Genomic DNA, 14,763 nt, shown 5'->3' with positions numbered 1-14,763 from the left:
TGATCTTTGTTTTTCACAATGCAAGAATTCAATATTTTATTAAACACATAGCCAAAGTAGTACAATATGAGCATAAATGTAAGTGACTTATATAGCACTGAACATGACATATATAGCATTGAAAATGACATGTATATCTATGTACAAATTGGAGGTATGTAAAAAAATGTATTCCCTTGGGATATACAGTATACTGGGGAACAATTTTTCCCCCTTTTTCTTTTGCGTGAGATTTTTCAACTGTTCTTATACAGTGGTGCCCCGCAAGACGAATGCCTCGCAAGACGTAAAACTTGCTAGACGAAAGAGTTTTCCGTTTTTTGAGTCGTTCCGCAAGACGAATTTCCCTATGGGCTTGCTTCGCAAGACGAAACGTCTTGCGAGTTCTTGCGAGTTTGTTTCCTTTTTCTTAAAGCCGCTAAGCCGCTAAGCCGTTAATAGCCGCTAAGCCGTTAATAGCCGCTAAGCCGCTAATAGCCGTGATTCGCAAGACGAAAAAACCGCAAGACGAAGAGACTCACGGAACGGATTAATTTCGTCTTGCGAGGCACCACTGTATGTTCTTTCAATTGTGATTTCAAATCTGAAATCGATTTTCGTATACATGCTATAGTTATCATGCAATTTCCGACTTTTGCCGATATGTCGTATTTACACTGGGGATAGACACTGACATGTTGATCTGCCCTAACCACATGGTAATTATTGTTTTGCAAACTTAATTTTTCTTTATTTTTACAGTTTTGTAACCTAAATATTTGTATTTTTCATATCGGACTATGGCTTCTTCAAGTAGACAAAAATGTGTCTACTTGATTGCGGAAAACCTCAGAGCGGTTTACAAAAGATAAAACAGGTTTTAAAAAGTTATTTATGTATGCCACTACTGTGGCCCGTGTTCTGTTGGCTCAAAAATGGAAAACGAGTGAGGTCCCCACTAAAGAAGAATGGCAACCTAAACTGATGGAATATGCGCAGCTTGCGGACCTAACATATTCTATATGTTCTCTTGTTGTCTTATTCTATAACAAGAAGAGCATACATTTAAAGAAGATTGGAAAATGTTTACTGAATATATGGTGGGGGGAATTGTGTACACTTCAAAATGTCGGCAGCATTAAGATGAATCCAACAGTATAAAAAAGTTTTGATGGATGTAATAATGGATTGCTGAATGGTTTAGTCTATGTAAAATATGCAGGGATTTGTGATATGCAAAATGAACCATGGAAAGAGAAGAAAGGAAGTCATGGACATTTTAAGGTTGTTTAAATGAACATTCTAAATTGTAAAACAGAAAATTTAATAAAAATCTTACACACAACCCACCCCCCAAAAGATAAAACAGTAAAGGAAAAATTATGACACTTCTTAAATGCATTTTAACTTGAAACCCTGAGAGAACCACAACCACATTTTCTCAGTAAACGCAGCTCCTTTCTCTAAATATTTTGATGCTAAGGTCAAAGCCAAGAGGGTCCACGCAGAATTACAGACTCTTGCTTTTAACCATGGGCAACTCATTGCACCCCGGGGCCTTAGATGCCAATCTGCCAGTGGAGGGCGAAGCAGCCTATCACATACCGCAAGCATCTTTCTTACCTTGGCATTGACAATTTCAATGTGGATCAGCAAGGAAGCGAGTTCCAGGTCCTCGCTGTAGCTGTTCTTGAGGGGCACCGACCTGTAACCTGCAGGCAGAGACCACAGTTGAACGCAAGCGAAAGCGGAGCAATAAATTGGGCACCAGCTGGTCTGCAGGCGCTGCCGGAAGGAGGCGTACAAGACACCTTCCAACCGTCTTGGGGACTTCTCTCCGGATTTGTGTAGAGTTTACTCCTTAGCCCAGAGTTTCCCAAACTTGGGTTGTCCAGCTGTTTTTGGACTACAACTCCCATCACCAGGATGGGCAGTCAGGGATGATGGGAATTGTAGTTCCAAAACGGCTGGAGGCCTGAGTTTGGGGAACCCTGCCTTAGCCTTTTCTTCTCTCATAACAACAACAATAATAATAATAATACTGTTAATATAAAAATATCGACTGCCAAGGAAGACCCACTGGGCCACTCCATCATTTCCACGGCACCCGCGGCCAGTGGGACGGGGGCAGAGAATAGAAACAGAAATCACAGGATATTCCAACATTGGAAGAATGGCGGAGTAAGATGGTGGAATAAGCTGAGTTAGCAAAGCTGACGGGGAAGATCCGGAATCAGCGTGACGGAACTGTTTCAAAAGGACTGGAGCAAATTTATATTACATATGAAAGAATATTGTAAACATCTGAAAACGTTTGTAGCTTTGAGTTGAAATGTTTTGTAATGACAGCATAAGGAACTGATTTACATTTAACAAGGAGAAATATAAAAACAAAGAGAGAAGGTAAAAAAGTGGTTATAGAAATGCTAAGATTAAAGTAAATATATACGGAAGTCAGGAAGAGGGGAGGGAGGAGGTCGATGCTCTGGTGAGAGCGATGTTTGAGTTTATTGATGTATGTGTGGATATTGTGATTACAAAAACTGAAAACGTAATAAAAATTATTATTTTATTTTAAAAAAAGGAGAATGTGCCCTGTTGGATCATGGGGGGGGGAGAGCCGTGAATCAGTGTGGGAAAGGAAGCGGTGTGTGTGTGTGTTTGTGTGTGTGTGTGTGTGGCAGAGATCCAGCCCATACCTGTTTTGAGGCCCTTGACAGGAAAGGTGGCTTGAGCCAAGAAGTTTGGGTCGCTGAACATGTCCTCCTCGTAGACCACAAAGCGCAGAAAGGCAAACTCGGGGTTGTTGATGTCAAAGACAAATTGCTTGAGGAGCCAAACCGCATTGAGGCCGTTGTCAGCTGGGAGCAGAGGAGGAGAAAATTAAAATGAAACAAGGAGATTGGGAGGAAGCCCAGACCCCTGAACCCCACCTGGAGTCCTGTGTCCAATTCTGGGCAACACAATGTAAAGAGGATATCGACAAGCTGGAAGGTGTGCCGAGGAGGGTGGCCAAGATGATAGAGGGTCTAGAAACAGTTGAAGGAGCTGTGTATGTTTAGCCTGCAAAAGAGGAGACTGAGACGAGACATGGATAGCCATCTTCCAATATAGGATGGGATGTCATATGAAAAATGGAGCAAGCATGTTTTCTCCTGCTCCAGAGGGCAGGACTCAAACTCATGGCTTCAAGTTACAAGAAAGAAGATTCCGACTCAACATTAGGGAGAACTTTCTGATGGCAAGAGCCATTTGAGAGGGGAACAAACTCCCCTGGAAGGTAGCAGGCTTGGAGGTTTTTAACCTGAATTTGCTATAACCTTAAATGAATGGGTCGTTCAAACTGTCACAAACACAAATTGCTTACCCCACCTCTGGGAAACTAGGAACTATGCAAAGCCATGAGACTGTAGGAAATGACTCAGAAGATACACATGCTATGATCAGGTGGGAGGGGGCAAGCCCCCCCCTGTCATGAGAGCAAACCAGCCAGGAGCTCTAGTTTTGCTTTGCGGGAAGAGAAAGGCCAGTAATCTATTTGTCTCGTCTGTCTCTCAACCGCAGCTGAGGAGACAGGCCTTCTCACCTACGACATCCGTCTTGTTTTTGCTGTTGTCAAACTCGGAGCCACAGACCTCCACCTCCACAAAGGGGCAAACGATGCTGCGTCCGTTCTTGGGGAGGTGCCGAGCCCCCAGGATCTGTGGGGAGGAGAAGGGGGGCATTGAGCTAGGTGGAAAGGGTAAGATGTCAGAACATTAAGAGTGGCCTACTGGAACAGGCCAAAGGCCCAGCATCCTGTTCTCATGTTGGCCAACCTGAAACCCGAGAGCTGGATCCGAGTGTGAGAGCCGCAGTCTCCCCTCCTGTGGTTTCCAGCTAGTGGCATTCGGAAGCAAATGCAAATGCTAATGCTATTGCTAATAATAATTTATTATTTATACCCTATCCATCTGGCTGGGTTTCCCCAGCCACTCTGTGCGGCTTCCAACACAATATTTTGCATCAAACAGTAATGCATCGAACATTAAAAGCTTCCCTAAACAGGGCTGCCTTCAGATGTCTTCTAAAAGTCTGGTAGTTGTTATTCTCTTTGACATCTGGTGGGAGGGCGTTCCACAGAGCGGGCACCACCACCGAGAAGGCCCTCTGCCTGGTTCCCTGTAACTTGGCTTCTCACAGTGAGGGGACCACCAGAAGGCCCTCGGCGCCAGATCTCAGTGTCTGGGTAGAACGATGTGGGTGGAGACGCTCCTTCAGGTCTACTGGACCGAAGCCTTTAGGGCTTTAAAGGTCAGCACCAACACTTTGAATTGTGCTCGGAAACGTACTGGGAGTCAGTGTAGATCTTTCAAGACCGGTGTTATGTGGTCTTGGCGGCCGCCCCCAGTCACCAGTCTAGCTGCCGCATTCTGGATTAATTGTAGTTTCTGGGTCACCTTCAAAGGTAGCCCCACATAGAGCGCACTGCAGTAGTCCAAGCGGGAGATAACTAGTGCATGCACCACTCTGGCGAGACAGTCTGCGGGCAGGAAGGGTCTCATCTTGCACACCAGATGGAGCTGGTAGACAGCTGCCCTGGACACAGAATTGACTTGCACCTCCATGGACAGCTGTGAGTCCAAAATGACTCCCAGGCTGCGCACCTGGTCCTTCAGGGGCACAGTTATCCCATTCAGGACCAGGGAGTCCTCCACACCCGCCCGCCTCCTGTCCCCCAAAAACAGTGCAAAGGAAAAGGAACAGCTCAGTTTCCCCCACTGAAAAGCACCGGACGGGAGCTGGAGCTGGGCCGCCCCAGTCTCCCCCTCCCCCTCCTCTTCCTCCTCCTCTTCCTCCTCCTCTTCCTCCTCACTTGCCTGCAGTTGAACGGTGATTGGCTCCACGTGCTTCAGGCTGCTCTTGTCGAAGGGGTCAAAGAGCTCGTCTCGCATGATGTCCGGCTGCAGCACGTATCCGCTGCGGCCCCCCAGCATGAAGAGCGACTGGTTCAGCTGCATAGGCTTGTCTGGAAGCAGAGGGAACAATTTAACCCCTGTGTTGCAAACAACAGTCAGTAGGCAGTGACTACAGTGGTACCTCTGGATACGAACGGGATCCGTTCCGGAGCCCCGTTCGCATCCTGAAGCAAAGGTAACACGCGACTGTGCGTCTGCACGTGTGGCGTTTCACCGCTTCTGCGCATGCGTGTGACGTCATTCTGAGCGTCAGCGCATGCAGCAAAACCCAGGAGTAACGCGCTCCACTACCTCTGGGTTGCTGCAGAGCGCAACCCAAAAATACTTAACTTGAAGCTGCTTCAACCCAAGGTATAACTGTACATAACTTTATGACCACTGATCCATAGCAATGTTGTTATACTTTCTCATTCCCCATATAGATGGGTTTATGAAGCACTTCTGTATCCTTCTGCTCTGCTGAAGAAGAATTCCATGGAACAGTGGGTATATCCGGGATCACTGTTCACAACGTCGGTTTGCAAACTACTTCAGCAGCGTTAGACGCCATAAACAAAGCTTTACAGACTGTTTTCACCAGATAAGAATATGACCCATTGCTTCTTTCAGAGACTTGTATAGTCTTCAAAGACTTTCAAAGACTTACGTTTATTTGGCTTTATGTTTTCAATAGAATCCATTAAGAATGCATATTTTGTGACTTTCAGAGATTCATAAGTTTTCTGTTTATGTGATTTCATATATTTCATATTATATAATTTCCATTCTCCGTATACTTTCGATTTGATTTGATGTTGCATAAATATTTGGTTTTTATTTTTTAATTGAAATTTTCTTGCTACTGTTAAACTCTTTTTTGTCCTTTTTCTTTCTTTCTTCTTTTTTTCTTTATTGTGCTTAACTCTGTTGTACTTACCTTTATTGTATGATTGTATTTTAAATCAATAAAGATGTTATTAAAAATAAAATAAAAATAAAATTTGGGGGTCATCTTAAAAACAAAACAAAACTATAATTACTTCTTTTGTCCTTACACGCTTAACAATTGCCTATAACGTTAAGCGTTAAGAGCTTCCAAGTTTTGATGCCGTGTGGATGACAGCACACTTAACATCCGTACGGGCATTTGTCCTGGAAGACAACGCTTTGTCCTTGATAATCCCCCCCCCCAATTTTTTTTATTGAGTTTTTCACAATTATAACAAATAAAAGATAACAAAAAAGAAAAAAAAACCAATAAAAAACAATACAATACTAAAAAAAAAAAACCTGAACCAAGACCACAACAATAAGAAAAAGTATTCTTAATCCCATATCCCTTAAAGATCCAATTTTGTTTACATTGTTGATTGACCTTCTGAATTTCATTGTATCTGCATGTAACAGCTTTCCAATATCATTCTTAGACAAAGTATTTCCAATTATTATCTATCATATTCACTTTTCTTAGTGTTCTAGGTTCCATTTATTTCATTAAATCCCAGTTTATTCCTAGGCCTATTTGGTACTTTCAAGGGACTTCTAATTATTTACATTACAATATTTATTCAAATAGTCCTTAAATTTCTTCCAGTCTTCTTGATATTCCTCTTCTTTCTGGTGCTTGGCAATTGTTGTTTTTCTAAATGTCAATAAATCTTGCAATGAAAGGGAAAAGGGAAAAAAGAGAGAGATCAGCCACTGATCGCAGCTGCTGTAAGGAAAGGGGGCTGACCTACCGGGGGTCTGGAAGTTGAGGGCCACCAGCTGGCTTCCACAGATCCACATGGGCAGTGGGTCATAGTTGGAGGAGTCCAGCCGCTGCCCCTTGGGGTAGATGCGACTTAGCTGCCGGCGGTTGTACTGAAGGAACTTCTTGCCCTTCCCACGGTTGGCATACTTCTCCGCCTTGGTCTCCGGGAAGGAAGACATGTCTCTGTAACAGGCTTTCTCCGTGCCAATCTCTGGAAAGAAAGAACAGATTCCCCCCGTCCAAGCGGGGTTTGGGAAACACTCTCTTTTGAAAGAAAACTACCGTATTTTTCGCCCTATAAGACGCACCAGACCATAAGATGCACCTAGTTTTTGGAAGAGGAAAACAAGAAAAAAATAATTCTGAATCCCAGGAGCCAGGACAGCAAGCAGGATCGCTGCACTGCGATCCCGCTGGCTGTCCTGGCTTATGGGATAGCCGCGCGCAGTCTCTCCTGGGCAGCGGGAGCCTTCATCCCCTGCCCAGGAGAGGCTGCACGTGGCTAATAATAATAATACAGTGGTGCCCCGCAAGACGAATGCCTCGCAAGACAGAAAACCCGCTAGACGAAAGGGTTTTCCGTTTTTGAGTTGCTTCGCAGGACGAATTTCCCTATGGGCTTGCTTCGCAAGACGAAAATGTATTGCGAGTCTTGAGATTTTTTTTCGCTCTCCCCCCCCCTTTTTCTAAGCTGCTAAGCCGCTAATAGCCTTTTAGCAGCTAAGCCGCTAAGCCTTTAATAGCCGCTAAACCGCTAATAGCGCTAATCCGCTAAGCTGCTAATAGGGTTGCTTCGCAAGACGAAAAAACCGCTAGACGAAGACACTCGTGGAACGGATTAATTTCATCTTGCGAGGCACCACTGTAATAATTTATTGTTTATATCCTGCCCATCTGGCTGGGTTTCCCCAGCCACTCTGGGCGGCTTCCAACAAAACACTAAAATACAATAACCTATTCAACATTAAAAGCTTCCCTAAACAGGGCTGCCTTCAGATGTCTTCTAAAAGTCTGGTAGTTATTTTTCTCTTTGACATCTGGTAGGAGGGAGTTCCACAGGGCAGGCACCACTACCGAGAAGGCCCTGGTTCCCTGTAACTTTGCTTCTCGCAGGGAGGGAACCGCCAGAAGGCCCTCGGCGCTGGACCTCAGAGTCCGGGCTGAATGATGGAAGTGGAGACGCTCCTTCAAGTATACTGGGCTGAGGCCGTTTAGGGCTTTAATGGTCAGCACCAACACTTTGAATTGTGCTTGGAAAAGTAGATGGGCAGATAGCCTGAATATTACCTTAGATTCCTCCCATGAATGAATGAATGAATGAATGACCAGATATTGGGGAGTTTCAAGCCAATTTTGGGCACCTGTTGGACTCCTCTTGGCTCAAAGGCCAAGATGGTCTTGAGGGGCATCTCAGCACCAGGCAGGGAAGGAAGCAGGTACCCAGAGACAGGAGTTTGATGGGTCAAGAGATTCCCCCGGGGCCTGTCTGCCCCCTATTTGCACGTGGGACTGGATGGGAAATGGAGAGGACTCACTCTCTTCGTCAAAAGGCACCGGGCGGCAGTAAACGACCAGCTCGGAGAGCTCGAGGGCAATCTTCTTCCTCCGCTCCATGATCTTCCCCTCCTGCATCTGCACAGGATACACAAACGGCAGAAAAGGTCAGAAAAAACTCCACGGAGCATCTGTTCGTTTTGATCCATCCATATGAATAATTACTTTCGTGAAATAGAGCGAGCCGGCTGACAACAGTACTGTACAACTGATCTATAATGTTTGGCGGAAAACAGTTGTTGGATTTAAGAACTACATATAAAGATCTGGCAAGCTTGCTGAGAAACAACTCAATCCGATACAGGTGGGAATTCCCTCAAGGACTATCTTTCAGTGTGAAAGGGAAGAAGGTAAAAATTAGAACACCAGAAGAGCAAGAAAAGTTCCTAAACGATTACGGGGAGGACCTTCGGAAAGGAACAATAGGTACTTGGCCACCCCCCACGCCTGGTGCAAAACCAGATCCACCTCTGGATATAGACGACAAGGGAGACAACCCCATTGGTTGACAAATTGAGCCAGGATGTCTTTGCAGCTTTTTAGTTGGAATATTAATGGCGCAAATTCCCCGGAGAAAAGGAAGAGAATTTTTCATATATTGAGGAAAGAACAATTAGACGTCATTTGCCTTCAAGAAACTCATGTAACTAGGCTCCATAGAAGAGTATTAACCAACAAGAGATTAGGCCAAGAATTTACATCATTAGATAAAGTCAAAAAAAGAGGAGTTGTGATATATGCAAAGGAGAGCCTAGCACCAAAATTTGTGTTTAAAGATGAACAAGGAAGAATTTTGGCGATTGAAATACAATCACAAGGAGAAAAATTTCTGATAGTAGGAATTTATGCACCAAACGAGGGGAAATCGGAATTTTACAAGAAGCTGCATGAGATTATGCTGGAATATATTGACTATACTAACATCATTTTGATGGGAGATATGAATGGGGTTGCCTCCATGCATATGGATAAGTCACAAAATCAAAATTTGACTAAAGTTGGCAGACTACCTAAGACTTTTTTTGAACTTACAGACAATATGGACTTGATTGATATTTGGAGGACAAAAAACCCTCTAGGTAAAGAGGGAACATTCTTTTCTGAAGCCCACCTATCTTGGACAAGAATCGACCAAATCTGGATATCTAGAGGACTGGCTCCTAAGACTAAAAAAATAGAGATCTGCCCTAAAACTTGCTCCGACCATAATGCTTTGAAAATAGATTTAAGACTTACACCAGCTGGATCCTTCAGATGGAGAATGAATGACTCCCTATTTAGAGATCAGGAGATTGTGAAGAAGGCCCAAAAAACGATGAAAGATTATTTTGAAATAAATTTGAACACTTCGGTGGAAAAGAAAACAATCTGGGACGCGAGTAAAGCCGTTATGAGAGGGTTCCTGATACAACAGAATACCATAAAGAAAAAACTCTGGAATGGTAAAAAGGACAAGATTTTGGAGAAGATAAGAGACGGAGAGAAAAAGTTGAGACTTAATCCAAAATCAAAAGAGGTTTTAAGAGAAATAAAATTCCATCAAGCACAATATGTGAAACTGACAAATCAAGAAATTGAATGGAAAATTAAACAGATGAAACAAAGATCATTCGAGTCGGCTAATAAATGTGGGAAGCTGCTGGCATGGCAGCTGAAAAAGAGACAAAAATTGAACTTTGTTACCAATCTAGAGGTTGAAGGAGAATGTATTCAGAAACCAGAAGAAATTAGAAAGTGTTTCCAGAGATACTTTAAAAAATTGTTCACCCAAGGACCCCAAGTGGAGATGGAGATAAATAAATTTTTTAAAAGTCATGGCCTGCAAAAACTTACACAAGATAAACAAACAGCCCTGAATTACAAAATATCACAACAGGAAATTGAAAGTGCCATTCAGAACATGCAGTTGGGCAAATCCCCAGGCCCAGATGGACTTACCTCCAAATATTATAAGACATTGAAGGAATATTTGGCTCAACCATTAATGGAGGTATGTAACCAAATTATGGAAGGGAAGGGGGCACCAGAATCGTGGAAAGAGGCATTCATCACCTTGATACCAAAATTGGAATCTGAAAAGACTCAACTTAAGAATTACCGTCCCATCTCACTCCTAAACGTGGATTACAAAATTTTTGCTGATATCTTGGCAAATAGACTGAAAAAAGTTTTAAAAGAAGTAATTCATAAAGACCAAGCAGGCTTTCTCCCTGGCAGGCATTTGTCTGACAACACCAGGAATATTGTTGATGTTTTGGAGTTACTGCAGACAAATTTGAATACGAAAGCAGCTTTGATTTTTATAGATGCGGAGAAGGCTTTTGATAATATATCTTGGAAGTTTATGAAGAAAAATTTGGAAGGGATGGGAGTGGGAAGGGCGTTCCAAAATGGTATTGAAGCAATCTATTCAGAGCAAAAAGCTAAATTGATAGTAAATAATGTGGTGACAGAGGAGTTTAAAATTGAAAAAGGAACACGACAGGGGTGCCCCTTATCACCCTTGTTATTTATTTCTGTCCTGGAGGTGCTGCTTAACTTGATCAGGAAGGATCAGCAGGTGGAAGGAATACAGGTCGGAGGAAAACAATATAAACTGAAGGCTTTTGCAGACGATTTGGTTTTGACATTACAGGAGCCAGAATCTAGCACAAAAAGAGCTTTAGAACTAATTTCTGAGTTTGGTCGGGTGGCGGGATTTAGGTTAAACAAACAAAAAACTAAGGTCTTGGTAAAAAATTTGACACCTTCAGAAATAGATGGGTTTCAAAAGGAAACAGAATTAAATGTGGTTAAAAAAGTGAAATACCTGGGGGTTAACTTGACCGGGAAAAATTTGAACCTATTTAAAGACAATTATGTAAAATGTTGGACCGAAATCAAAAAGGACCTAGAAATTTGGTCAAGATTGAAACTTTCCTTGTTGGGAAGAATTGCTGCCGTTAAGATGAATGTATTGCCAAGAATGCTGTTTCTGTTTCAGGCCCTGCAGATCGTGGACAGAGTGGAGTGTTTTGGAAAGTGGCAGAGGGACATCATGAAGTTTGTCTGGCAGGGCAAAAAGCCCAGAATAAAATTTAAAATATTAACAGATGCAAAGGAAAGAGGGGGATTTGCCCTGCCGGACTTAAGGTTGTATTATGAAGCTGCATCCTTCTGCTGGATGAAAGATTGGTTTTTGCTAGAAAACACTGATGTCCTAGATCTGGAAGGGTTTAACAATGCTTTTGGATGGCATGCATATTTGTGGTACGACAAGGTGAAGTCTCACAAGATGTTTAAAAACCATATTGTCAGAAAATCTTTGTTCATTGTCTGGACTAAATACAAGGACTTAATTGAAAATAAAACTCCGAGGTGGTTATCACCGATGGAGGCTAAGGCCACAAAAATACTTAATATGGGGGGTGGATGGGCAAAATATTGTGAAATAATAGAAAGAGAAGGTGACACTTGGAGGTTGCAGAGTTTTGAAAAATTGAAAGGAAAGGTGCGAGACTGGTTGCATTATGCCCAAATTTTAGAGATATTTAAAAAAGACAAAAAAATCGGCTTCCAGGTGGAAAAATCAGAATTAGAGTTGGAATTACTTGAACCTAAGACGAAAGCGCTTTCAAGAATGTATAATTTATTGCTTAAATGGAATACTCAAGATGAGATGGTTAAATCAGCCATGATTAAATGGGCACAAGACATTGGATACAACATTATGTTTGAAGACTGGGAAAGGTTATGGACCACCGGTATGAAATTTACGGCATGTAGTGCCTTAAAAGAAAACATTATGAAAATGATATACAGGTGGTACATGACCCCAGTCAAACTCGCAAAGATATACCATTTGTCAGACAATAAATGTTGGAAATGTAAAGAGGCTGAAGGAACATTCTTTCACCTCTGGTGAACATGTCCGAGAGTGAAGGCCTTTTGGGAAATGATTTATAACGAGTTGAAAAAGGTATTTAGGTATACCTTTAATAAGAAACCAGAAGCCTTCCTCCTGGGCATTGTGGGCCAGAGAGTGTTAAAGAAAGATAGAACTTTCTTTTTATATGCAACTACAGCAGCAAGAATCCTTATAGCTAAATATTGGAAGGCACAGGAGCTACCCACACTGGAAGAGTGGCACACGCAACTGATGGACTACATGGAACTAGCCGAAATGACGGGCAGAATCCGAGACCTGGGAGAAGAGGCAGTAGAAGAGGACTGGAAAAAATTTAAGGACTATCTACAAAAACATTATAAGCTATATGAAAGTTGAGAATTTGCTAAGTTTTGAGGAAAACATGCTTCAGTATTGAGAATTGAAAATGATTGAAATTAAGTCATAACGGTGAAAAGTTTTAATTTAGAATATATAAACAGATGAAAGTACAAAAACATACGAAATAAAGTATTAATTTGCTGTATAATTTTTTTTATTGTAAAGAATGCAGGGATGGAAGATTTGGGGAAGTCCAGTTGAATATGAAAAAAGATGTGGAAAAGTGAATTTTCTTTTTTCTAACTTTTTCTTTCTTTGTAAAACTGCTTTTGTTGTGTAAATTGATGATGGATCTTGACTTTGGAAAATAAGCAATAAAAAATATTATTATAAAAAAAAATATATATAATGTTTGGCGGAACTGGCACTGTTATAAATGTCGCAAAACACCCATTCCACACTTGTGGGGCAGCGCCCACACTTTGAAACCTGTTGATATCAGGCATGCACCTGCTAAAATTTTTTGTTGTTGTTGTTCACTGCAAAAAGTGGTATTACAGGTAACCAGGAAGAGGGCCTTCTTGGTGGTGGCACCTGCCCTGTGGAACGCCCTCCCATCAGATGTCAAGGAAATAAACAAGTATCTGACTTTTAGAAGACATCTGAAGGCAGCCCTGAATAGCGAAGTTCTTAACGTTTGTGGGTTTTGTGTTTTAATATTTTGTTGGAAGCCACCCAGTGTGGCTGGGGCAACCCAGTCAAATGGGCAGCATATTATTATTATTATTATTATTATTATTATTATTATTATCATCATGGCCCCAACACAAGACTCTGGGAACTGTTCACTCATTGCAATCATTTAGCCCTGATTAGGGAAGTTTTTAACGACTGATGTTTTACTGTATTTTTAACCTTCTGTTGGAAGCCACCAAGAGTGGCTGGGGAAACCCAGCCAGATGGGCGGGGTAGAAATAATAAATTATTATTATTATTATTATTATTATTATTATTATTATTATTATTATTGACTCTGGAAAGGTTTCTAGAGTGGCTTGTGGATCAGCAAAAACCAACCCCCCATCAGGCTTACAATGTCTTCAGGCTTTCAAAGCCATGGCACAAAAGGAAAAAGTGTTGGAGAGGGCAGAGGAAAACCAGTTCTTGGAAGACTCACCCTGGCATCTGCATTCTGCGTGGCCTCCCGGATCTTGGCCACCCAGTCGTTGAGCTCCTCCTGCGTGTCTGTCGCCACGTCCAGCGACTGGGATGGGTGGGTCATCTGCTGGGAATGGATGGTGAAGACAAATGGTTTGGAGCTCCTCCCGTCTTTGGAGATAACTACAAGGACATCAGAGGGGTTGGCTTTACTGGAAGAGGCTCTCAACGCAGGAATGCTCCGCGGAGGAGCACGCAGGGCAAGCGACAGTTCCTGCTCTCCCGTTGCAGGGGGGCTGGACTAGGTGGTCCCTTTCCAACTCTACAATTCCACGATTCTATGGAAGCCAGCCACTGAAGAAGATGCTGCCTGCATGGACAGGCTCCCTCTTCATTGCCCCGATAAACCCCACAAACCCCACCACAATTTCCTGTAACATTCCTACCGAGGCTCCCCAGTCCCAGTTCAGTTTGACTGGTGCGCCTTCCAGTTTCCGAGCGAACGCAGCCAAATTGGCTTGCCGTTGAGATGGGCAAAGCTGGGCTCGTCCTGGGGAGATGGCGGAAGCTGAACAACCCAACCTGTAGGAATGATCGCTGGGTTGTGGAGCACATTCCCCCCCCCCCTTAGACAAAGCCACAGCTTTCTGAACATCATGCCCTCTGTCTAACCTTTGCTCTTTTAGTGGTCTGTCTGTGACCTTTGTCTCTTTTGTCATACATTGTCCAAGGGGAAAATGGCACGGTGGAAACAGGTGCCAACATAACCTTGTACCACCCCACGGTCTCGGGATTGGAAGATGTGTAAAGCTCACAGTATCCAAAATGTATCTGACTGGTTTTGCATATTGTGCTAATAAAAAGAGCCTCAGCAGAGCTGGCCGGCAGCTTGCTTGTGCACAGCTCACCTGCATTACCAACTCCTGCCTCATGTCCATAGCAGTCAACTTTTCCCTTTTCTTGCGAGGAATCCTATTCGGAATAAGGGAATTTCCCTTATAAAAAGGGAAACATTGGCAGCTATGCTCATGTCCTTCACTTCACCAACCTCCACGTTTGCTCCAGGGTCTCCAAATGGCAGCTTCCAAGCGCAACTGGGAGGAGGGAACAGGTGTTTTGCCCTCATCTGCTCCTAGCAGATTAATTTCTCAAGCAATCCTTTTGCATGTTTAAAT

At 43.0% G+C, this 14,763-nt stretch overlaps 1 protein-coding gene across 1 annotated transcript in view; it reads right to left on the bottom strand.

The window, feature by feature from the left end:
• Window positions 1-1,338: 1,338 nt before the first annotated feature.
• LOC308480741 (1-phosphatidylinositol 4,5-bisphosphate phosphodiesterase gamma-1-like) overlaps window positions 1,339-14,763 on the bottom strand; it is an 80,682-nt gene continuing 67,257 nt past the window's right edge. The window contains exons 23-29 of the mRNA XM_081012495.1: window positions 13,608-13,771; window positions 8,205-8,301; window positions 6,656-6,880; window positions 4,839-4,987; window positions 3,566-3,680; window positions 2,679-2,840; window positions 1,339-1,691 (exon numbers count right to left, since the gene is read on the bottom strand). Coding sequence (XP_080868621.1) covers window positions 1,372-1,691; window positions 2,679-2,840; window positions 3,566-3,680; window positions 4,839-4,987; window positions 6,656-6,880; window positions 8,205-8,301; window positions 13,608-13,771 — 1,232 coding nt within the window. The 3' untranslated portion in view covers window positions 1,339-1,371. The remainder of the gene's footprint in view (window positions 1,692-2,678; window positions 2,841-3,565; window positions 3,681-4,838; window positions 4,988-6,655; window positions 6,881-8,204; window positions 8,302-13,607; window positions 13,772-14,763) is intronic.

This window comes from Podarcis pityusensis, assembly GCF_964106645.2.
Source record: "Podarcis pityusensis genome assembly, chromosome: 7".
Lineage (NCBI taxonomy): Eukaryota > Metazoa > Chordata > Lepidosauria > Squamata > Lacertidae > Podarcis > Podarcis pityusensis.
This window is presented reverse-complemented; position numbering and strand designations above follow the sequence as displayed.